The 24,553-nt window shown below is 51.6% G+C and overlaps 1 protein-coding gene across 7 annotated transcripts in view; it reads right to left on the bottom strand.

Annotated features, from left to right (window-relative positions):
• Positions 1-1,028: 1,028 nt before the first annotated feature.
• The window catches only part of WIZ (WIZ zinc finger), a 155,871-nt gene continuing 132,346 nt past the window's right edge, over positions 1,029-24,553 (bottom strand). For 4 of the 7 annotated variants that reach the window (XM_077838305.1, XM_077838306.1, XM_077838307.1 and 1 more), the window contains 8 exons: positions 15,937-16,101; positions 13,283-13,789; positions 9,544-10,023; positions 7,146-7,682; positions 6,091-6,621; positions 4,382-4,825; positions 3,247-3,439; positions 1,029-2,642 (listed from right to left, as the gene is read on the bottom strand). In XM_077838305.1, coding sequence (XP_077694431.1) covers positions 2,486-2,642; positions 3,247-3,439; positions 4,382-4,825; positions 6,091-6,621; positions 7,146-7,682; positions 9,544-10,023; positions 13,283-13,789; positions 15,937-16,101 — 3,014 coding nt within the window. In that variant the 3' untranslated portion in view covers positions 1,029-2,485. Of the gene's footprint in view, positions 2,643-3,246; positions 3,440-4,381; positions 4,826-6,090; positions 6,622-7,145; positions 7,683-9,543; positions 10,024-13,282; positions 13,790-15,936; positions 16,102-20,292; positions 20,418-24,553 lie in introns of those variants that run through there. The other 3 variants (XM_077838308.1, XM_077838311.1, XM_077838309.1) reach the window with 2 other exon arrangements.

Genomic DNA, 24,553 nt, shown 5'->3' with positions numbered 1-24,553 from the left:
AATGCCTCAGTTCACTTCCACTCAGGGCTTCCACAGGGGATCAGAGAAATCAGACCTGACTTTTTCTCTACCCAACTCATTCACACGGAGGGGGAGGCAGCAGCAGAGAAAACAGACATTGTTTCATATAGCAGGTGAGATGAATCGACAATCCCAACTCTCAGCAGAATACAAGCTCCAGCTCAACTACAAGATACAGGAGACACTGGCTGAAATTCTCTGGTCTGTTCCGCATGGCTGGAGGGAGGCCTTGACCTTGATGAGATGCACAGAGGCTGAAGCCAGCATTCCTAGGGAGTCCTATCAGTTTCTGAGCTCCTTGCAACGTGAATATGCCTTAGCTTTGTGTTGCATGAACTCGTGGAGAGTCTCCATGGATGGACCCTCATTGCTGGCTGCCTTCCGACACCTGCAGTAGGCAGAGGCAATGCTACCCCTTCCCTTCTGGGCAGCTCAGTTACCGTGTGAGTGGAAAGATTCAGTTTTAATCTGGTGTTTAATGATTGATTTTTATGAGATTAGCTCTGTCTAGAAGACATGCTTTTATCTAGCCCCTGTGAAAAATTCTACAGCCTCTGGCTACAGCTGGTCAGATCAGTCATAGCCATTACTTCTAGCATCAGAGTCTGTGAATTGAAATTGGTGCCCATCGCTGTAGTGAAGAAATGTGAATTACAGTTACATGGTTTTGCTGACTCTGGTTTGAATGTTGCCTTCTGCAGCCATTCCATTCTGAACCAGTAATGGGGGGTAAGGGGGAGGGCGATTTCCTGCTAGTGCAAAAATCTAAGATACTTGGAAAAACATCTGCAGAAATTCCTAAAAACGAATCTTCCCAAGTCGATTTATTGTGGTCAGTAAATTAAGAGGTAACAATTCATAGAAAACGCCCAACTGGGTTTATCTATCAAAGCATCACAGAAGGAATTTTGCCTCTTAAATTGTGATGGTCCTCTGTGCAAACAACATCCGATTCCCACTCCTTTCTGTCTGGATAATATAAATGCACACACTGTAGGATGCTTGGCTTGGTTTCCAGAAGAGAAGTTTAATCTAATTTACATATTCCTAGGTACATTAATAACCAGAATATGCCCAATGAAAAAAGTTAAAAGGTAAATTCCTTCCAAGCTCTGCTCAGCTTGGGATTCCAAATAAAAATGAATGCTCGTTATTTCTACACAAAACTAGAGTTAAAAAAGTCGAGGTTCTATGCAGCTAGACATAAAAAGCAACAGCGAGCAGGGCTGTGTGGAGAGAGTCCAGGTTCTCCTGGAGAGCGCTGGCGACCGCCCCTGCTGCTGTTTTGGAGTCTGAATTGGCAGGAAAAGTGTTAGTAGCACTCAGCACTTCCCCAAAGAACCCTGGAAGCCCATGCCCGCCATTGCGCCTCCTGGGATAGGCTTGGCTGGTATTTACACACCTGAACTCAGGCAGGAGTTTACACACCCACCCTTCAGACAGGTGGGGTAGGAGGTCGCACTGCGGAGATCTTAAGACATTCTACAATTGAAGGCTAAGAAAGGAAAGGAAGGCAGCGTGCAGCCTAAAGCTACCCCTTCCGCTCGTGGTGGGTCACCGCCACGGGAAGCTAACAGCAACAGGAACCCACGGGGCACTGCACAATCTCAAGTGAAATGGTTAGGATGACAACTGGACAGCGAGAAGTTGCGGGGAGGGAAAGAATGAATGTAGACATTACGAGATGGGTGGAGGATCAGTAAATCCATGACTTGCCATTTAATGTGTGGGATAAAGTTGACCAATGATGTATTGTCTGGTGGAGAGGGATGGATAACATGCAGCGCAACCCAATAAGAATGGATTCTGACATCTACGTGAACTAAATTCATCATCATCTAAGGAATCGAATATAATTAACTCTAGGGCCATATACATAATTAACAACATTCACCATCACAGACAGAGTTGCTTTCTCCTCTCTCCCTCTCTTGTTACAGATGGCCTGATGGACCGTCACGTTTGCAATTCTCATCGAAACCTGAATTGCAACAGAGCAAACACGCACTCCTCTCCCTGGGACCAGAATCTCTGGACTAATCTGCATTCATTAGAGGGATCCCCACAATCATCCCCCTTCTGCAGGGAGCTCCCCTTCCTGGATGGGAAAACGAGTCTCATTTCACACTCTCCCTTCGTGACAGGAGCGTGTCCAAAGTGTGTCAAGATTCTGTGCAGCAGCCTCCTCGCCGGCTTCATGGGACCCCCATGGGGTCCCGTCTCCAGTCTGTATGGGTTGTCTCCCCCAGGAGAATGTCTTACGTCACGTAGTGCTCAACGCTGGCACTCCCATGCTATGCGAGTCAGCACAGGAGAAACTGGGCTCCGGGAGGCTGCAGAGCCCAGCTGTAAGAATTTAGCTACCTCCCCTTGGTAACTGTCTGCAGCAGAGTCCTTCAGCATGCTCCTTTGGAAATGTGCTCGTACAAGAGAGGGGCAGAGGGATGCCGGCCAGCGGGCTCTGTTACTGAGCCTCAGCTACGGCCTGCACCTCGGGGGCCTCTGGCTCGCTGCGCAGGGGGTCGGCTTTGGAGAAATTCATTTCCAGGATGTGTCGCTGGAGATGTCGCACCCACTCCTCCTGGATGGAGAGAGGACCCTGGAACTCCACCTCACAGAACCTGCACGCAAGGGAGGGCAAGGGGGAACAATGTCAGACCCTGGATGAGACGCTCATTGAATATTCTATTATGGCTCCAGTTGGGACCAGTCCTGTTGTTCTGGGCACTGCAGCCCAACCCTAAGGAGCAAACTCTGAGGAAAGGGGATGCAGATGTGCGCAGTGCGTCAGAGGAGGTTGTTTAACTGTCAGGACTTTGCATTGACTGTCAGGCATCCAGAGAAACCAGTCTTGGGGGAAGCAGCTACCACTGACCTCAGCACCAGACAAAGACAAACATGGCCCTTTCTGGAAACCAAACGTTACCTTAAACTCCACACATGGCAAATGCTAGGAAGGACCTTAAAGGAAGAGGGGTCCCATAGCCAGGACTGGCTGTAGTTACACAGCATGAAGGGGTTCGAAGACTAAAGGCACTAACGGCAGGCTGAGGGACAGCTACTGGCATTAGGAATCAATGTGAAATGCTACACGTAGGTGGGGTCTCTCTACACGTACTGCACAGTCACTGCCAGGAGTCCATGCCCCCAAGGAGAGAGTGCTGTGGACTGGGTGCCACCCAGTACTCCGGATGGGGAAGCATGGATCCCTCTCTGCAGACATACCTGCACTTCAGGGTGTAGATGTTACCCACAAATTTCACCAAGGATGTCTGCGGAGGCCTGGGGACCAGCGAGGGCACCGGTCTCATCCTGGGTGGGGGCTGGCGAGCTTCCTCCATTTTCTGCTGGAAGTCGCTGGCCTCCTCCTCTCGGGAGAGGGGGGCCTCTGGGGGTTTGGCTTGTCTTCGTTCAAACTCTAGGGCAGAAGAAGCATCTTCAGAACACAGCACCATTGGCAGACACATGCCGCCCAGGCTACAAGCTTGATGCTGAGCTGCAAGGGCCTACGATGGCCCCCCCGCTTCCCATCCGAGGGGACTGGCCGTATGATCCCACCATGGGCGGTACGTAATGGCTGGGGGGCTGGGGGAGAGGAAAGGCAGTGGCAGATTATTGCACTGGCCCATGGGGCCTGTGCCCAGGGGCCTCTGGCAATTTGGAGCCCCTGGAAAAATCTTCCCCCACCACGGCCTCAGGGCTGGAGGAGTTCTCACTCCCAGCAGTGGGGGCTCAGGGCCACGGGGGGCAAAAAGGAGCGAGTGGGGGCGTTGCCTCAGGGGGAAGAGGTGGAGTGGGGGTGGAACGGGGATGGGGCTACAGGGCGGAACAGCATGGCGCCATAGGCGGGCCCATGGGCAGAAAGGGGGAGGGGCTCCAAGCTTGGAATTCTGGCCAGGGCTGAGAACTTCATAGTGGTCCTGGCCGGGGCCAAGCTCTCAGCCCCCCCTGCCTCAGGCCATGCAGGGAGAGGCCAAGCTCCCAGCCCCCTCCCGCCTGGGGTCCACAAGGGGGCTGAGAGAAGCAAGCGGGGGCATGGCCTCAGCCGGAAGAGGCGGGGCAGGGGGCTAGCCTTCCCAAGGGGGAGCTTCACCTGCTGCCCATGGATCCCACCAGCCCTCACCAACAGGAACTGTGTCATCACGCAGTGGATTGGCTGGGGAGGGAGGCCCAGGAAACACAGGATGCCGACTGCCTGCCTGTGGGCTCATCCTTCCCTCCCTGGGGGTGGTGCTCTGGACAAGGGTCTCCCAAGCTTTGCCAGCCCACAACACCCCCAGAGAGTCCCCAGGGTAAAGGTGTTTGCGTGCTCCTGCTTGGCAGTGAGCTCAGGGGCAATAAGAGGCGGCTCCCAACTCACTGTTGATGTTCTGGCGATGCTCCTCCACCTTCACCAGTGACAGCGGAGAGGTGACCATGGGTCGCTCGCCACCCCCACCACTGCCCCTCTCCAGGAGTTTGCTGGGCTCACTGTGCCCCATTTCGCCCACCAGGCTCTTGCTCATCAGGGGTATGGTGCCTGGCTGCAGACCCAGGGGCAGCCTCTTCCCTGTGCTGTCCTGCTCCCGTGAGTGGGATGAGTTGCGGAACTTCTTGGTAAAGGGCCGGCCCCCCTGGATGTAGCTGCGATAGGCTCCGGCCTTCTGGGGCCTGTGCTTGATCCACTCGCTCAGTGTCTCGATGGGTGAGCCGTTCACACACCACTCAGTCACACCAAACTGCCGCAGATGAGCCCGGGCATGGCTGGCCAGTGCCTTGCGGTTCTCGAAGTAGAGGCCGCAGAGCTCGCAGCAGGCTTCACTGGCTGGAGACAGAGAAAGCAGGGAGTAAAAGCTTGCAGAGAGCCTGGGAAGCAGATGGCAGCCAGCAGATGGCAGCCAGCAAGGCACCACCCAGCAGCTGGAAGGCAGAGAAACACTGGGGTGCTACGATGCAGCAGGAAGGAGTTGCTTGCTCCCTGGCTCTCCCCCCAATCCTTCTCCTCCTCCGTGGTGTCTGTTTGGGGCGGGGCGATAGCATTTCCACAGGCTGTGGAATCTGCTTTGGAGCTTACCCTTTACCATCTGTAACCTACAAAATGGCTGGATCTGTCACGTGACCCAACTCCCCACAATCCTTTGCATCTGCAGAGGGCTGTGGGATGGAGTGGGCTGCATGATGATCGTTGGCCATTCTGTGGGTCACAGACCACTAGCCCAGGCTGCCCAGTAGTGAATTGCGCTACTTTGGCTACACGGTGTCCAGAGACCACCGTCAAAGCCCTCTGAGAGCTGCAGGGGGTTTTCAGGCCCGTCTGGGTAGGGAGGCAGCTAAACTAATCCTGCGGCCTGTGTCCTGAGGTGGTCTCACTGCTTGATCAGCCAGCTCCCTCTGGGTGTTGGTCTACTCTGCAGCTGGGAGGCTACTTCCCAGGGCAGGTAGACAGACAGGGGCTAGCTTTGCTCAGGCTAGTTCTTACAGCAGTGTAGCTGGGAATAGCACAGGTGGGCATCTCTGACTAGCCATCCGGACACATACCAGGTGGTCTGGGCAGGTCTGTATCCAAGTGACTAGTGTGAGCCATTGCCCGTGCTTCCCCAGCTACACTGCTATGGTTAGCCGCTCGCTCCAGCAGAGCTAGTGCAATGACCTGTGCTGGGCAGGGCTGCAGTATAGATGTATCCAGGGTAAGGGCTCAGAATATCCTCTGGTACCAGACAAGCTGCTCTTGTGACGTGACAGGTTTGTGGCACCAGATCAGAGGCCCAGAGCAGCGGACTCCTCAGTCCTTTTATGCTCCCTTGGTTTCTGGGCATGGGGTAGCAATGGAGGAGACAACAAAGCAGGAAGTCTCTCTGCTGGGAAGTGGGAAGGAAAGCGTTAACATCCCAGCAGGGTGCTACCTGTCCCCCTCTCCATGGGATACAGCTCAGCAGTGCTCTCCACCCGCCCATCCCTCCCTATAGGATGGAGCCCTGGCATGGCACTCCACTGGGCCCTCTGTGAAGGGACGCAGCCCCTGCAGGGCCTGTCTCCCCCGCCACGATGGAGCCCTGGCACAGCTCTCTGCCTGCCCCTGCCCCCACTTACATGTGTGCGAGGGCTTGTCATGAGCCGCCTTGGCTTTGAAGGGCAGCTCAGTCTGGATGTAGGTCTTCTGCTTCACTTCACCATGGCCCCCAAGCCGCTCCTCCTGCAGTGGCCGCTTGGCGGAGAGTGGAGTCAGGAAGCCCCCGTGGGGTTTGCTGGTGAGTGGTGAGAGCGAGATCTCGCGGCTCATGCTGGAACCACTGGGGCTGGGCTTCCCCGTCCTTCCACCCAACGGGGAGAGGGACATGGCCTGCAGCATTTTCCCAGGGGACTTGAGGGCTGCACCTTCCTCTGACATCGGCTTGGGGGGCTCAATGCTGGAAGCATGGGGCTCCTTCTTGATCATACAGGGCTTGGACTTCTTTTTAAGGATCTCCCGCAACGTGTCGATGGGTGAGCCATTGACAGACCACTCGGTCACCCCCATCTGGCGCAGGTGGGACCGGGCATGGCTGGACAGTCCCTTCCGGTTCTCAAAGAACTCGCCACAGAACTCGCACCGGATGTCCCTCACAGGGTCAGCACGGGAGGCTGCAGGGGGCAGAGACAGAGAAGGGAGTGCCTAGGGTCCCCAGGCAGCATCCAGCCAGACCCCTTCACACCACTGGAAGGCTCACCAGGCAGTGCAGACTGGCATGCCCCCGGCAACCTGCACACCACAGAAGATCTAACAGCAAAGGCTGGCGAGCCACACCTCTGCTATTGCAGCCCTCTATCCCCGTAGCAAGGAGGCACTGGGACAACATGTAGATTAAACAGCTGCTAATATTCTGCCACACCTATAATGGGGCACCTGAGGATCTCAAACCACGCTACCAACACTGTCACCCCCCATGAGAGATAAGTGTGATCCCCAATTAACAGATCAGGAAACAACGTGCCCAAAGTGGCCAGTGGCAGAGCTGGGAACAGAACCCAGAAGTCCTGACTCCCAGTCCCCTGCTGTGCCCAAACACTGATTTGTTTACCCCCAAGCTCTTGCCTACTATGGCAGGTGATCACTGAAGTCAAAGTCACCCCATCATGCTAGCAGGAGTGCTGCTGCTCACACTTACAGAGGTTCAGGGGGGACATCTCCTCCCGTGGAGACCAGGTCCTGTCAGATGGATGGGGCTCACCGTGGAGGCTCCCAGATATCATCTCTCGCTTGATCTCCATTCTCATTTGGTCTTGTTTCAGTTTCTTCTGAAAAGAGGGAGGGGCCATCCCTGGAAACATCTTCCTGGCTGTTGGGGGAGGGGAGGAGGTAGGCGAGTGTCCCATGGGATTTCCTGGCTGCTGGACCTTTTTGGGCATGGAGGGCACGTGAATCTCTCCTGGGCTGCGAGGCTCCAGCGATCCCATGCTGCTGATGACGGTCTTGGTCATGGCTTTCTGCCCTGGGGCTGGTGGGTTTGTGGTGCCACCCCGGGGCTGAGCTCTGCGCTTGAGGATCTCCCGCAACGTGTCGATTGGGGAGCCGTTGACATACCACTCGGTCACCCCCATCTGGCGCAGGTGGGACCTGGCGTGGCTGGACAGCCCTTTCCGGTTCTCGAAGTACTCTCCACAGAACTCGCACCTGATATCCCTCACAGGCTCCGATCCAGAGGCTGAAACAAGGAGGGGAGACGTGCATTTACTGTAGTACCTGGCAGGCGCAGCCCTATGCCATCGGGGCACTGGGACACTAGCAAGATCATCCCCCCCAACAGGACAGGACAAAGCAAACACGCCACACGCCAGAAGTCAAGACAATGGCAAAGCTGATCCCGGAGCAAACTCAATGAAAGGAATCAAACCATCAAACAATCCCTGGGAAATGCAACAGGCAAGGGCAGTGCAGGGAGGACAGAGCACAGGGCAGGCTTTGATGGCGGGGCAGAGAGCAGGCACTCTCGGTGAGCCTAAACACAGCAACCGCTATGGCTAGAGGCCTTGCTAGGAGCTGTGGTCCAGGAGGCCTGGGAGAATACAGTCACTTCAGTGTCTTCCTTTGTGTGAATGTCCTGCTTGCCCAAGGCTTTAGAAGTGGGTGTCTATGTGTGCTGAATGCTGAGGGAAGGAAGGGCACCTGCAGGCATGCTAGAGCCCGGATGAAGACATACATTCCACGTTTGTTTGAATCTCCTTCCCACAGACACTGGAATGATCTGTCCAGTAAGCCTGGCAACCCAGGTTTGTATCACGCACTGGCTTGTTGTCCACCAAGCAGCTAAACCAAATGTGTCCTTGTCACTTTTGGCTAATCAAAGTGCTGAGCACTCTTCCTTCAAATGCAATGTATCCTTAACCCCATCCCCTCTTGGCTTCTGCAGATCTCCTGCCTGCAGCGTGATCCGGGAAACCCTGATTTCTCAGTGTGTGCTTGGAAGGACCAAGAGGAGTAACACGACGCAGTATATATTTTTTGCCACCATAAGCAAGCTGCAGTCTGAGCCATGCAATCTCCAGGAGGTAAATGCTTAGCGATGAGCGGGTGCAACTTACACATCGTCTTACAGGCTGCTTGAAAGGGGGAAAGCTTAGCAGCCAGTCAGCATTAAATCACCAGTTTATGGAGAAGAGAGTTCACAAACTTGCCACAGTCCCTGATCACCCCTCCCCATCTGAAGGGGAAAGCAGAACCTGCCCCCTTCTCTGCACCAAGGTAAGGGGAGAATAGAAACAGATACCCTTCCCCCCGGCCCAGAACGGGGACCAGACTCAGGCCAAAGGCCTGATGAATGCTGGCCTGAAATGAAAGGACAAGAGAGGTTGATTCCCCCTCTGCCAAGGACAGACAGGGCAATTTCAACCCAAGATGAAAACACCCAGCAGTGGGCTTTCTAGCAGGGTCCAGGCACTGAGTCACCATGACATACTGTACAGGTTAGGCCACCAAGTACCCTAGAAAATGCAGCAGTCTCTGTGTATCAAGCAGCACTGAGAGAGCTCAGCCCGCACAAGGCGACAGGCGTTCTGCAACATGAGAGCACCAAACAGCCTGGCCTCCCCTCCCTGATCCAGGTGGTCAAGCAGTCAGAACCTGTTTGACTCAAGGATTCCTGAATGGATGGTGCCCAAGTGGGTGCCTGGTGTTACCTGGGAAGGGAAGGGGCTGGGCTCTTTAGCTACTCAGGACTGAGGTAGGAACGTGGTGTGTGTGCCTGGCTGAGGATGGACACAGAAGCTGTCTCAAAAAGTGGTGTGAGAGCACTTTATGGGGAAAAGGAAAATTAAAGGGCGTGCGACCAAGAGCCCAGTTTATTCTCTGTTATTGCCCTGACACAGAACCCAGGAGTCCTGACTCCCCGTCCCCTGGGCCACACTCCATCCCAGCACTGGGAACAAAACCCAGGAGTCTCGATGCCCAGTTCCCTGCGTTAGCCAAACAATGGTGAAGGCTCGATAGAGAGTGGCATCAGGCCTTGCTTAATGTAAACAAGGGGGAGAGGAGGAGGGAAGAGGAGGCAGTGATGAGAGAGAACCTACAGAGGTTGAGTGGAGACATCCCAGCATCTGAAGCCCAGTACGCGCTGGAGGAAAGGCCCTGTTTTCTTTGCAGATTGGCCTCAGCTGACAACCTGTGGGTTTGTGGCTTCAGTTTCTTGGAAGGTGGAAGGGAGTGAGGTGAGAGGATGGCTGGCTGTTTGCCCAAAGGCCTTGGTGGAGGTGGTTGTTTCATGTCTGTTGCAGGTGCTGCTGCTGTGCTCTTTGGGCTGGGTCTGTCCGAGCTCCCAGCCTCCACTAATGATTTTCTCTCACTAGGGAGGAGAGAGGAAAGACGGCTTTTGAAGTCTTCATTTTGGATGAGGTCATTTAAAACATCAATTGGAGAGCCTTTAGCATCTGGATCATTCACTCCCAGGTGTCTCAGGTGGGCTCTAGCATGACTCGATAACCCCTTTCTGGTTTCAAACCAGGCACCACATAACTGGCAGTCAATTTCTTTGCCCGAGTCACTATCTACAGCTGCGGAAAAAAAACACATTGATCATAATACATACGGTCACTGAGGAGAATGTCTTTCAAGCACCAGTTACAACCCAAAAGGGACTTGGTTCAAGTGGCCTGGGTTGTCTCTCCAATGAGAAGTTATATGCTGCGTCGTCTAGAGATTTTAAACAGGCAGACCTAAAGGAAAGGTAAATCATCATACTGGCCCACGCAGCATTGCTGCTGCTCCCTGATGGTTATGCTGAAATTCCATCAGAAACCTTGACTTTCAGGGCTTCTCCATCACTTCTGTGTCTCCATTTACAACATGTGCCAAACAGCTTTAGAAGGTGGTAGCCAAAGGCTGTGCACAGTAATCAGGGATCAACATTTTATTTTCTGTTTGCTGGCCCAGGTGCAGCCTCTGGAGAATGTTACTGTTCCTGAAAACCTGTGTGTTGCTCCTCCAGCTAAGCAGTCCTTCCCATATTACTTCAATAGCCAATATCCCATGAATTGCTAAATTTAGAGATTAGCGCTTTACACCATTTGAAAGCTGGAACTCCAAAGTGTCAGATGGCATAAGGCTCTAGTTTCAGCTCTAGCGGACCTCAGCGGTACCAGCTCCTACAATCAGGTCAGATTTAAAGTTGGAAAAAACAAGAAGATAATCAGAATGGAGTGATTTTAAATTCCAATATTTTGCGACAGGATGGGACTAAAAACAAAGCTTTAGTGTAAGTGCTAAATGTCTGGTGTTCCCTAGCCCCAGTTCTTTGCAATACCAAACCTTAAAACTATACTGGGCACACTGGCTCCTCACACTACCTGTGCTCCTTTGACACTGGTACAGAACTGAATACAACCAGCTCCAGAGCATTTTATTTCCCCATCCCTGCTGAGTAGCAAGGAACATCTCAGACCACATTTTAAACATGATCTGATTTTTAAAAGGGATTTCATTTTAAGAAGTTGGTGACTTCCACAAGGCCATGCATGGCAAGGCTATCCCACAGGTGGTACCAAGAGATTAACGAGGGCTGGGATTTTCTGAGGGAAAGAGCCCTCACTTGAACAGCTAAGAGTGAAGACTGGAACACTGTTACTGAGCACGTGCAGAATTGGTGCGTTGATCATTACAAGCTCACAAAGTTCATGCAAATTTCTGCAGCAAAACTGCCATATGCGCTTACAGTGGCAGTCTCTTCCATGCAAGTCTATGAATGTCAAGCAAGCACATAAGATGTCAAGGTAATGACAAACCTCTTGATTTGAAATCTGCACTCTGGTATATGGCTGGCTACTCTCCAAATTGCCCAGCCAGACCCCAGCAGCCTAGGTGAAGGTTAACACGTGGGCCCTAATATCAATGGGAGCACTGACCACTGCTGTCTCAGTGACTTGGATAACTGAGAAGTCTAGGCCTGGTCGTCGTAACTGAGATAATGAAGATTGGTACATGAGGATGCTAAGGCATGAGACAGTCAGAGAAACATGTCAAGCGGACAGTCACTTTCCCAACTGTTTCTTTCAGCAGAATAAGAGCAGCAGAATCACCCACATCTAATCAGACTGGATTCAGGGCTTTAGTGCTCAGGTAAACTAGGCTGTGGAAGAGTTCTCTAAGTGATACATGAAGGTCAGTCACCCATTTGGAATGACACAAACCTTGATGAACAATAGGAAGGGGGACTGGGACATGGAACTGTTCGTCTGCAGGGGCCTGGATAGGATGGCTGGTCTGTGAAAGTCCAGATCCAAACAGATGATAGACAAGACACATCAGCACAAGTAGGACTGATTGCCGCCTTGCTGCAGAGGGTGGGGACTGGATGTGCCACAGAGGCCAAATTCCCTTTAGTGCTAGAGGAGGTTGCTCCAGGTCATACCCGGGACCCTGGGGAAAGGGGAGTATGCAACAGCTTGTGCTGCTGCAGCCTACTTCCACGGAGAGAGGAATTCAGTCTAGTCCTGTCAGATCAAAACTAATGTTATGTGAAAAGTAACAGAAGTTAGGCTCCAAACCATACTCTGCTGAGCTTAGCTATGGCAGCATTTACAGTGTGTAAATCCATGGGCTGCCTGACACAGGAGATCTAGCAAGGAGTGGAGTGCATGTGCGTGGGCTAGAGGAGAGTGGGTAATTCGTTGTGCGTATTTAGGACTATTTCCAGTTGCCAATTCCACAAGCAGTCAGCACCCGATGCCTCACTTCTTGCTCAGGGTTAACAGACACTGAACTGCTGCAGCCCAGTTTGGACAAGAGCTGCTGAGAAAATCCACCTGTGCTTTCTATGCAGAACTGAAGAGTCTTCTCAGAACTCAACCACGCCGCGTTGAACAGTCGCTGCACTGACTCAGTCTGGCTTACGGGGTGTCTCAGCTCAGATTTTGTAGAAAAGGAAAGCTAGTTGGTTGGCAAACTAGTTCAGACTAGGATTCCTCCCAGCTGGCTGTTGTATCCCCACAGGGCACTGCAGGGAACAGTTATACAGAGTCTAGGAACAAAGCTGGAAGGCAGCAAGTGGCATCTTACAGGAGGGTGCCCTCTGGGAACTCCCCTAGGACTCCCCTCCAGGAGTAAGTGGGGTCAGGCGCACGGCTGATAGACTTGCTTAGCCCTCAGAACAGGACTGGGGGGATGCCTGCTGCACGCATGGAGAGAAACAGCAAGATGGACGACCAATTTGGCTGCCCTGGTACAAACACACAGCAAAAGCAGCAAGAACAGGGGTCTTTGAGGAGGTGGCCTGCTCCACTTCTCTGGCTTGAGAGAAATGTGGTAGGAGCTGGGGGGGGGCAGTGGAAAGCTGCAGGTGTAGCAGGGGCACTTACTTTACCCAGAACTGTTTGGGCGGGGGAGGAGAGAAGGAACGAGGAAACCCTCACCAGCTAAATCAGAAACAGATGACAACCACCTCCCACAATGAGCTATTAGCACTCATCCTCCAGAGACAGGAAAGGAGCCGCACGCTTGTCAGCAAGACACACGGAATGCAGTCCAGGACCAAGTTGGGACTCACTGCCCTGTGGATGTTTGCAAGGCATATCCAGATTAGATGGCAGCAGCCCCTATGGGACCTTGCTGGAAAGCTGCTGACAGCTACACTGAGTCCCACCCACGGCTGAAAGACAGGAGAGCCCTGCACCCATTCTCCCCACAGGGCAGCGAAGGGATGCCTTGTAGCAAGTTACCCAACAAGCCAGCAGCATTGAGTTTTGGTCAGCAAGTTCCCACACACTCAGCTCTCCTGCCACATATATAGTGGGAAACATCAAAGGTAAAGAGACTCACTTAGATTTAAGGGTCCTTCCTCCTCCGGCTGCGGCCACTGTGCTTTTGGAGAGCTCTGCAGGGGGCTCAGGGGCAGCTTGGGGGTCTTGTCCTCGGGGTGTTTCGGAGGGGGGGATCCCGAGAGCGTGGATGGCACTTTCTTGAGGAGGGGGGATCCTGGCTGCGAAAGGCTCTTTGAGGAGAAGCCTGGTGGGGACTTGATCGCTTTGTTCACCGGGGGATCTGGCAAGCGATCGCCTGTCTTGCTGAGTGACAGCAGTGTTGGCCGTGGGGAGCTGCCTGTGCCTTCTTTGGGGGAGCTGGATTTTTTGCTGAGTGTTGGGGACAATGGGCTGCTGTCAGGTTTGCCCTTCTGCTTCATCAGTTCATAGAGCAAGTCGATGGGAGCTCCACTGCTCTCGGACTCTGCCACGCCAAGCTGCCGCAGGTGAGAGCGAGCGTGGCTGGACAGGCCTTTGCGGGTCTCAAAGCAGGCGCCACAGACCTCGCATGTTGTGAGGTTTTGAGCTGAAAAAGAAGAGCAGCTGTTAGCGAGTCACAGAGCTCCACAAGATGCAACGCACAATCCCTGCACGTTTCATGCCGGGTGCCCTGGGCCTCAGTGCCTGGAAGCAGCCCCCGCATCCTAAAGTGCTCCTCTGAACTACTTTAACTCCCAAGACTACTTAAGCAAATGTAGCTATCTTTCTTCTTGCCTTGTCGCCACCTATCAGACCCCTGCACTGTGAGCACGCAGGGGCAAGCACTGCCTTCTGTCCACTTGTCTCTAGAGCACCTAGCACATTAAGGCGCTGACCAAGGCCTCTGGGTATCAGTGCAACCACCAGCAATAAACTGGAAGAAGCTGGGGATGAGGGGGAAGCAGACAACACGTCAGGCATGAGTCTGCAGTGTGATACGGCAGAAAAAGGACAACAGATCTGGGCCATCCCCCTACAGATGTTAACTTTGCTGCTCCCCTTGCAGTCCCTTTCCCCTCACAGTTTATTATTCTTTATTGTATTGCTTCTTAGGTTATAGTGTAATTCTCAGGCCAGGGACCATGGGTGACGTTTTCAGAAGCACCCATGTTCCTTTTAAAAATGGTACCCGAGGGGTTTCTGCTGTCTGTACAGTGCCTGGCCCACTCTGGGACCTACAATAAGGGATATGGTGCAAACTGAGCTGGCACGTTGTATACATTTCTAGGCATCTCATTATCAGCAAACCCACAAACTGGAAGAAACCAAGGGGCTGGAGGAACTCAGTTATGAGGTCAGACTAAGACTGTTTAAGTGAGCCCTAACAAGGACAGAGAAGGGACATACCTGCCTAAAGACATCTGAAAGGTGCAAACACCCAGGACAGAGAGGAATCATTTACAAAGTTATAAGAGTGTAACTAAACCAATCTCTTTCACTAAGGGCAGAATTCAAGACAGACACCAGGAAAAGCTTCCTGATCATGCAACCTTCTACTTACGCTGAATCACCTGCTATGGGAGGTACTGGACAAACCCACATTTGGAGTAATGAAGGTATCATGGGAACTGTCTTGGTTGGCAGTAGAGTGGAGCAGATAGCCTAAGAGGCCATGCAATGCTCCATCACAATGTGTGTTGTTTGGCAAATTGCCCATGACAGCTCTGATCACAATAAGGTGCTGTAGTCTGGGACCTCTAGCCTCCAGGGCCACACTAGAGTACTAAGAACAAAGATGGCAGCAGTCCCCTCCAATTTATTCATATTAGAGCCAGCCCTTCAGTTCATGGCAAATTGCCAACATGACTCCTCACCACAGCAATGTGTGAGCACTGCCCTGCTCCAACAGGACCATCTTTCATTCTATCATCCCATGCACTGAATAGGCACAGAGGCCCAGCCTGCCTGCCAGCTCCATTCCTTTCTCAGAGAGGGCACATTTGATGTTGTTTTGAATGAAGAGGGATTGCAACAGAAGAGCTCAATGGTGCTAATCCAGTGATTTTAAGAGAGACTACTTGAAAACTCCACCTGTTGCTCAAGGCAGACTAAAACCCCAGAGTCTCTTTCTGCCAAGTTATGATGAGGATGGAAGAAGTCTGAACTGCAAGTACATCAATGACCTTCCCACATCAATGACAATTCCCCATAATTCCGAGCAACAGGGAAACAGCCAAGGGCAAGGAGTTTTCATTTATTTTTAACATGACTTGCTGTCTATTAAATCACAAACAGGAATGTGGGGTCTGGGTAATCAGGAACAGGAGCCAATAAAGGCCTTGTCCTGTTCTTATATCCTTGGAGCACAGACCATCCTCTTAAAGTTTTGGAAAGTGACTGGCACACAGTAGGTGCGATCATCAATAAATCATCATCATCGAGCTCTTTCTTTACGGACATCTTCCCATTTTGTCACGCCCACTAGTTTGCTATTGTAGGGCCTCTCTTGTGTGCTGGTTCATGACTGCAAGATGCCTTGTAAGTGATGGACTTGGGCAATAATTTGTTCATGTAAGGAAAAAAAAGCTTAATTTTTTTTCAATGAAAATTACATGCAATAAAGAACAACAAAACAAGGCTCCCAGGGTTCCTCTGAAATAGCTGAGAAAAGTGCCTCTCCCTCAGTACGAGAGGCCAGCTGCTACGGAGATGAATTACAGAATGAAGTTGAGCCATAATCTGAAAAGCACTCACTTTTGGAATCCTGGGAGTCTGGCTTGTTTCCAGGAGGCTCAGGAGACAGTTTGGTCCCTATTCTGTTTGGAGTTTGATCCAATTGCCCGGCGGAAGTGCTCTTCTTTGGGATGGGTGGTGACCCCACTTCCATGGCAACCATTTCTTCCTCCTCAGAGGCCATAACTGCCAGGGAGAGAAGGAAACATTCAGTCTGAGCTGTAAACAGTAAAGCATTAATGAAACTCACTCAAGGGGAACAGTGAATAAAGGTTAAACCATTCCACATTTGATTAAAATAACCTACAAGTTACTCATTAGCTCAATGTTATCAGCCAGGCACCAAGAATGGAAGTGAAAAAATATCCCAGTTAATACTATATATTAATGGAAAAACAAGTTTTTGATAGGTAGGTTTACAGTAAACAGATGCTTTTGGAGCTGGATCATTAAGAGAATAGGGACTATAGCTCACGGATGCAAATGCAGGGGTCAAGTCATCACTGCATTGGAATATACAGAAATCCACAGTGTAAGCTTAGAATCATAGAATATTAGGGTTGGAAGAGACCTCAGGAAGCCATCTAGTCCAATCCCCTGCTCAAATCAGGGCCAACACCAACTAAATCATCCCAGCCAAGGCTTTGTCAAGCCGGGCCTTAAAAACCTCTAAGAAAGGAGATTCCACCACCTCCCTAGGTATCCCATTCCAGTGCTTCATCACCCTCCTAGTGAAACAGTGTTTCCTAATATCCAACCTAAACCTCCCCCACGGCAACTTGAGACAACTGCTTCTTGTTCTGTCATCTGCCACCACTGAGAACAGCGTAGCTCCATCCTCTTTGGAACCCCACTTCAGGTAGCTGAAGGCTGCTATCAAATCCCACATCACCCTTCTCTTCTCCAGACTAAATAACCCCAGTTCTCTCAGCCTCTCCTCATAAGTCATATGTCCCAGCCCCCTAATCATTTTTGTTGCCCTCCACTGGACTCTCTCCAATTTGTCCACATCCCTTCTGTACTGGCGGGGACCAAAACTGGACAAAACATTCCAGGTGTGGCCTCACCAGTGCCAAATAGATGGGAATAATCACTTCCCCCGATCTGCTGGCAATGCTCCTACTAATACAGCCCAATATGCCACTGGCCTTCTTGGCAATGAGGGCACACTGCTGACTCATATCCAGCTTCTCGTCCACTGTAATCCCCATGCTTCCATGCTATCAGCAGTGACTCAGGGAACAAAGAGTGGTATGAAATGATGGTATTCGCCACAGAGTGCGAAACACATTCCATATCTTCTTGTCTCTAGACTGATAGGACCGATAAGCCTCAGCCATGAATCAGGACACCACTGAGCCTGGCATCGTACAAGTACAAAACAAAAAGAGGGTCCCTGACCACTTCTTTGTAGCTAGTGAGTTGTTAGTTTACATAGCATCACTGATATCCATAGCGTTTTACAGTCAAGCCAACAGGTCCCGGCCTTGAGGAAATTACAATGCTGCCAACAATTCCTACTGTGTGTAGCACTTACTATCAGGACATCAGTAAGACTGTTCATAGCACAAGGACTATGCTGAGTAGTGTTTACATTACAAGGTTAGATGGCTGAAGGCACAAGAAGTGACAACCACAGGGAAGAGAGAACACAACTGGCTTGGTACATTGCTTCGGGGAGAACATTAATTACGGACAGTTGGACTGTTTATGTTGTGTTTGTAATATTTGCTTTATTTTCATTGAGAGCCAGCAGGATAGGGGAAGCACCCAGTGGCACAGCTGAGCTTACTGAGAGCAAACTGGATAAAAAAAGTTTTGAAGGGGTATTTGAACGGAAGGGTGCCTGGAACAGTATGACAGGGACACTGTACCAGGCACAAAGATCAGTTGAATCCCAAAGAGGAACAGACAGAAAATATTAAAGATGACATGAACAGAGAGGACAACGGGAAATCTCCAAAATAAAATGTGGGAAGTTTATAAAAATCACTTATTTTACCTACTTCTAGAAGCCATAAAACAAAACAAAAACTTAACGGTTGTTTAGAGAAAAACTGCACTGTAACACAAAAAGAAATTCATAGCAATGTGCCCAACTACAGGGGAGTAAGCCACTGCTCTTTAAAGGGCCTTAAATATTAAATGTGGTGTTTGGAGTGTTGTAGCCCAGGATATCAGAGAGACATGGTGGGTGAGGTAATGTTTTTATTGGAGCAATTTCTGTTGGTGAAAGAGACAAACTTTTGAGCTGAAGAAACGCCCTGTGTATGCTCAAAAGCTGGTCTCGTTCATCAACAAAAGTTGGTCCAATAAAAGTTATTCCCTTTAGTTAAAACAATCAAACAGGAAGCTGTCATTTTGACAGTTTGGAAATGCAAGGTAGGGCTTTAGCTGCTTTATTATATAACAGGAAAAGGCTGATTCTTTCAGTTATGCTAAGGTAAACTGCTACATAGATTTGGTTTTTATGGTTAGTTTTACAGATTAAAGTGACTCAAGCCTTTTCTTTTGGTTAAATTTAACTACAGAGCTGTACTCTGAAAATTTCTGAGGGTGACATCAATTTCCTTTGTTCTGTTTCATATCCTCAAACTGAGACTAGTCACTTTCTGCAGAAACACCTCAGCCTCACTCACTAGCCAGAAACACAAAACAGGACAAGAGTTTTTAAAAGTGATTCAAAAACAGTGTCTTTTAACAGGCTCTTGGTAAATATTGATGTTGCTTCCTGAGATTAGTGCTTGGGCATCATGATGATGCATAAAATCCTACAACATGAAGGGATGCGTCTGCTTATATGGTGAGGGCATCCAAAATTTATATCAGCAATGACTGACATCCCCCCCATTCCTGTCAAGAGTTTGGAAGAGTTAAAAACCCTCTTGCTTCAAGATAACAGGCAACTGCTACCTTTGGGGTTTAGGAAGTACCTTCCCCCATAGGCAGGTTATTCCACAGCTCTCCTTTACAGGGTTTCTTGCACCTTCCTTTTAACAGCTGGCACTGGCTGCTGTCAGGAACAAGAGACAGGGCTAGAGGGCCCCATAACTAGACTGGCAAATCCTCTGCTCCTAGATTCATGGTGTTAGAACTACTCCTCACTGGGAGGGCACAATCAAGGAAAAAGAGACCATGAGAAAGGGCTCAGACCTGGGAACAGCTACCCCCGACCCCAGAGGGGAGCCAAGTTTGTGGTCAGGGTAGGGGGCAGTAAGCCCAACCTGTCAATGTGGAGGAGCACAGAGCTGAATTGAGGGTGGGAGAAGGCAATAAGCCCAAACTGTCACTATATTTGGGGGAAGAAGCACACTGGGCACAGCTCCCCAGGGACCAGGGTGAGCCAGGTGTACTGGTAGAGAAGTAGTCAGCCCAGCCTATTAGTGCAGAGGAGCACAGCAGAAAGCACAGCCCCATGACACCAGGAAACCAGTGAGCCTGGCCTGTCAGTGTGTGAGAAGCAAAGAAATAGGCAGAGCCCTGCCATAGTGGGGGCGATCTGGAAGGAGGAGTGAGGACAGTGCTCCAGGCATCCTGTCAGTATGTGTTTTGTACGTGGGAGGAGCTCAGCACGGCCTCCTAGGAGTGAGGAGGCAGAGAGGGGGGCAATGAGCCTGGCCTATCAATGCAAAAGGGGGGCAGGGGAACGGAACTAGGTGCAGCCCCTAGGGAGTGAGCCCAGCATGTCAGTATCGGGGGAAGCTGGACACAGCCCCCAGGGTGGAGACAGGGAGTGCACTGAGCCTGGTCTAATAGCGTGTGTACTAGGCACAGCTGGGGGGAGTGAACCCAGCCTGTCAGTGCGGGGGGGACCCAGAAGCAAGCCCAGGCTGTCAGTCTAGGGCAGGGGGAACAAGCTAGGCACAGCCCGCCAGGACACCGGGGATCACAGTGAGCCCGGGCTGTCAGTGCAGAAGGTGATCTGGGCAGAGCCCCCCGGGGTGGGGGCAGGGCAGCGAGCGGAGCCCGGGCTGCCCGTGCGGGGGGAGGGGAGGCGCTGGGCAGAGCCCGGGGGTTGGGTGGGGGAGCAGGAAGCGCGCTAAACCCGGGCTGTCAGTGCAGGGAGGGGGGTGCTACATGGAGCCACGGGGGCGGGGAGCGCGCTAAACCCGGGCTGCCTGGGCAGAGCCCCCGGGGGAGGCCGGGGAACGGGGGCGGGGACAGACTACAGCGAACTGCGTCTTCTCCCCCAGACCACTCGTTCATCGACGGGAAGGGCCAAGGAGCGGGCTCAGACACCTGGTGAGACCCGGACCCTCCACCGCCGGGGAGGGGGGAGTCCGGCCTGCTCCCTCCAGCTCCCTCTCCCGTCTGGCTGCGGGCTGGGTGGGGCCGCTCCCGCCGCCCAGGCCCGCGGGTGGAGCGGGGGGTCCTCACCGGTCTCGGGCGCCGCCTCCAGCTCAGGCTCCCCGTCCCCGCCCTGCTCCTGGGGCCGCGGCGGCGCCGCCGCTTTTGTCACTTTCAGCGGCGAGGCGGTGGAGGCCGCCATCTTGGGTCCGGCACATGCAGGGCAGCCACAAGGCGGGGCAGCCGAGCGCCGAGCCACGGGCCGCGCCAGGTCAGGCGGGGCAGCCGAGCGCCGAGCCAGCCGCCTCCGAACCAGGCCCCACAAAGCCAGACAGGAACAGTCACCTGCCGAGCAATCGATACCCAGCCCTCGAGGCGGGAGCGCAGACACTTGCCACGCACGTAGGCAGGCCGGAGCAGAGGAGAGCCGAGCTCGCGTAGGGCCCACAGGCCCAGGCGAAGAGCCAGGCTGTGGAGGGCCCCAGGGGGCTGGTAGGGGCCTTGAGGCCGAGTCTGGCTGGTGCTGCCTAGGGCAGTGTCAGGTGGAGTTGCCCCCCCCCCCATGACCCCCTTGCCTTCTGCCGGCAGGACGGCACTCCAGCCTTGGCAAAAAGAAAAGGAGGACTTGGGGCACCTTAGAGACTAACCCATTTACTTGAGCATAAGCTTTCGTGAGCTACAGCTCACTTCATCGGAGCTGTAGCTCACAAAAGCTTATGCTCAAATAAATGGGTTAGTCTCTAAGGTGCCACCAGTCCTCCTTTTCTTTTTGCGAATACAGACTAACACAGCGGTTACTCTGAAATTCCAGCCTTCGGCCAACTGGTGCTTGGGCATCTCTCCCGTGAGGGGCGGCCCCGCTGAGCCCAGAAAAGGGGCCCCCTTTTCCCCACTCTTGGCTCATGCTATAGGTTCCCGCATCTTCACCTCCCCGGTTACTGAAATCCTAGTTCTCCCTCCTGCCCCTGGTCCCTCACACCACTCGACTTTTCCCCACATGGCCCGGTACGCTGCTAGAGCTGGCTGCACCTGTCCCTTTCCCCTAAAGCAGGCTCTCAATGGAGGCAGACTGTCCTGCTTGGCTCATGGCAAAGCCTGGCAGCAGGAGGTTGATAGATGGCTAATGTCTCTCCCCCTTTTCCTGCCTGTAGTGCCAAGAAAGGCTCAAGGAGGGAAAAGGGCAGGACAGGCCCCCTCACAGCAGCCCCAGGGGACAGGCGGTCAGAACTGATTTTAAATCCCATGCCAGTCTGCTAACATAGTACAGCAGGGACAGCCAACACATCCCTACTTACTGCAGCTCCTAGAATGCACTTCAGCATTAATTGCTCCATGACATGTCAAGAAGTGGCTCATTTTGGACCTGCATAAATACAAGGAAAAGAAAGTGCCCCACCCCCCAACTTCCCCTTTTTAAGAGCCAGAGAATGGCCTGAACGTAAGGGATGCTTTGCTGGATTTGGAACCACAAGGCAGCTAACGAGCCTTAATTCCAAATCACTCATTAACTTGTGCAATGTAAAGAGGAAATGATTTGCCTTCACCAGGAGAAGAAATACAGGTGACTTTGACATCGTTCTTAAAGAGGAAGTTACTCACCTTGTGCAGTAACAATGGTTCTTCGAGATGTGTCCCGCTTGCGTCCCTGTGCTGCTGCTCAGAGAACTTCGGTAGCAGTATCCCTTCAGCCCGCACATGTGCTGTCCGCCCCTTGTGTTCTGCCACAAGGCTAACCAGCGCTGCGCAGGCAAACCCCCCCTCAGTTTCTTCTCTACCACAGAGTCCTTGACAAGAACGCCAAAGCAGAGGGGAGGAGGGTGGGTCATGGAGCACCCATACAGACACACATCTTGAAGAATCGTTGTTACTGCACAAGGTGAGTAACCTCCTCTACTTCTTCAAGTAGTGTCCCTATGGGTGCTCCACTGTAGTTGACTCCCGAGCAGTATCCCTAATGGGAGGCTGAGGCTTCGGGGTCGAGTCAGTTATGGATGACAATACTGCGGAATCGAAGATAGTGTCGGAAGCAGTCCCCGGTAATTGCATAGTATTCTGCGAAGATATGTGCAGATGCCCAGGTTGCTGCTCTGCAGATTTCAGAGATAACTACATTGTTGAGGAAGGTGACAGAAGAGGAAACTGACTTCATGGATCATGTGCATATTCTGGATGGAGGTACGATGATGTGACCTGATCGCTTTGTCTGATACTCTCCAAATGGGTCTCAAACTGTGTCTGGGACGATAGTGCTGGGCCTTTAGACCTTTCTGCAGTGGAGAGGAAAAGTTTAGGAGATTTCCTAAAGGCCTTCATCCTGTCCAGGTAAAAGGCCAGGGCTCTTCTACGTCTAGTGTGTGCAGAATAGTCTCCCTGTTATCACAGTGAGGCTTAGGGTAAAAGGTCTGGAAGTAAATCAGCTGGTTTATGTGAAAAGACAAGGTCACCTTGCAGATTAACTTTGGGTGCGGTTTGAGAGTAACCTCATCCCCAAAAAATAATGTATGAGTGGGAAGTGACATAAATGCTATCTCCCTTATTCTCCTTGCTGAGGTGACTACCACCAAGAATACTGTCGTCACAGACAGGTTTTTGACCGAACAAGGCGCCATGGGTTCAAAGGATGGCCTACTCAGGCTCTTTAGTATTAAGTTCAGATTTTATGTTAGGGTGGGCTGTCTGGGTTGAGGAAAAAGGTTTACTGTACCCTTGAGGAATCATATGTAGTTGGGTGTGAGAGCACTGAGTATCCTTCTATTTGTTGATGGAAGGGTGCTAAGGTCACTAGGTGAACTTCGAGTGAGCTAAGAGAGAGTCCTGATTTCTTGAAAAAAGAAAAGGAGTACTTGTGAGCTGTAGCTTACGAAAGCTTATGCTCAAATAAATGTTAGTCTCTAAGGTGCCACAAGTCCTCCTTTTCTTTTTGCGAATACAGACTAACACAGCTGCTACTCTGAAACCTGATTTCTTGAGAGTCAGTATATAATCTAGGACCATTGGGAAAGTAGCAGATGTCGGGGAAATTTGTCTTGAATTACACCAAGTCTGACACCTGGTCCACTTTTTCAGGAAAGTACAACAGATAGCCAATTTCCTACTATATAGGAACACTTCCTGTACCTCCTCAGAGCAGAATCTTTCTATGTGCTGGAACCACGAAGGACCCAACCTTGAGTCAGAGTATCCACAGGTTGGTGTGGAGAGTGCGTCCTTCATTCTGCAAGAGGAGACATGGAGTAGGTTGAAGGGAGACAGGTGGACACATTGCCAGTTGTGACAGCTAAGGGTACCATGTTTGTCTCAGGCAGGAGGGAGCAATCAATAAGACATTTGCTCTCTTTTTTATTTTTAAAAACAGATCTTTTGATAATAGAGGGAACTGGAGAAAGGTGTATACAAGGTCCTTGTCCCATAAAAGGAGAGCATCCCCTAAGGAGTGCTGTCCGAGGCCTGTTCTAGAGCAGTAGCATGGACATTTTTTGGTCAGGTAAGTGGCTAAAAGGTCTATAGTTGCTTTCCACCACTGTCAGAAGTAGTACTGTTGAGTTCATTTCACATTTGTGGTCGTGTGGGAACTTGCAGCTGTGACTGTCCGCTATCGTGTTTAGTACTCCTGGAAGGTATGCTGCTGCTATTGTGACACTGTGGGAAATGAACCAGTTCCATAGCTTTAGTGCTTCTGTGCAAAGGGAGGGTGATCTGGCACCTCCTTGACAATTTATGTATTACATGTATGCTATATTGTCTGTCAAGACTCTTGAGTGTGTACCTCTGATTATCGGAAAGAAGTGGGTGCAGGCATTCCTGATGGCTCGAGTTCAAGGAGGTTGATGTGAAGAGACATGTCTGTGGATGACCACTTGCCCTATGTCGTAAGATTGTTGAGATGTGTGCCCTACTCTATGAGGGATCCGTTGGTGGTGAGAAGTAGTGATGGGGAAGGCTGTGAGAAGGGGATCCCTGTGCAGACATTTGCTGGGTCTTTCCACTAGTCCAGGGAGTGTTTAACTTTGGTGGGCAGTGATAGAGGTTTGTCCAGTCTGTCACTGTTCGGCCTGTAGACCAAGCTGAACCACGTTTGGAGGCACCTCATGTGAAGTCTGGCATGAGATATCACAGACATGCCTGCAGCAGTATGCCCAAGGAGTTGGAGGTAGTGTCTAGCTGATATTTGAGAGTTGGTTTGTACTGCCCCGATGAGCGTGGACAAGCTTTGGAACCTGTGCTGTGGTAGGAGTGTCATTGCCTGTAATGAGTCTAGATTGGCTCCTATGAACTCTAGGAGCTCTACAGGGGTGCACGTCAATTTTTGGATGTTCATCTGTAGGCCCAGATCCATGACCAAGTCTACAGC

This window comes from Eretmochelys imbricata, chromosome 20 (genome assembly GCF_965152235.1).
Source record: "Eretmochelys imbricata isolate rEreImb1 chromosome 20, rEreImb1.hap1, whole genome shotgun sequence".
NCBI classification, from domain to species: domain Eukaryota; kingdom Metazoa; phylum Chordata; order Testudines; family Cheloniidae; genus Eretmochelys; species Eretmochelys imbricata.
Note: the sequence above shows the minus strand (reverse complement) of the source record. Positions and strands in the feature narration are given on the sequence as shown.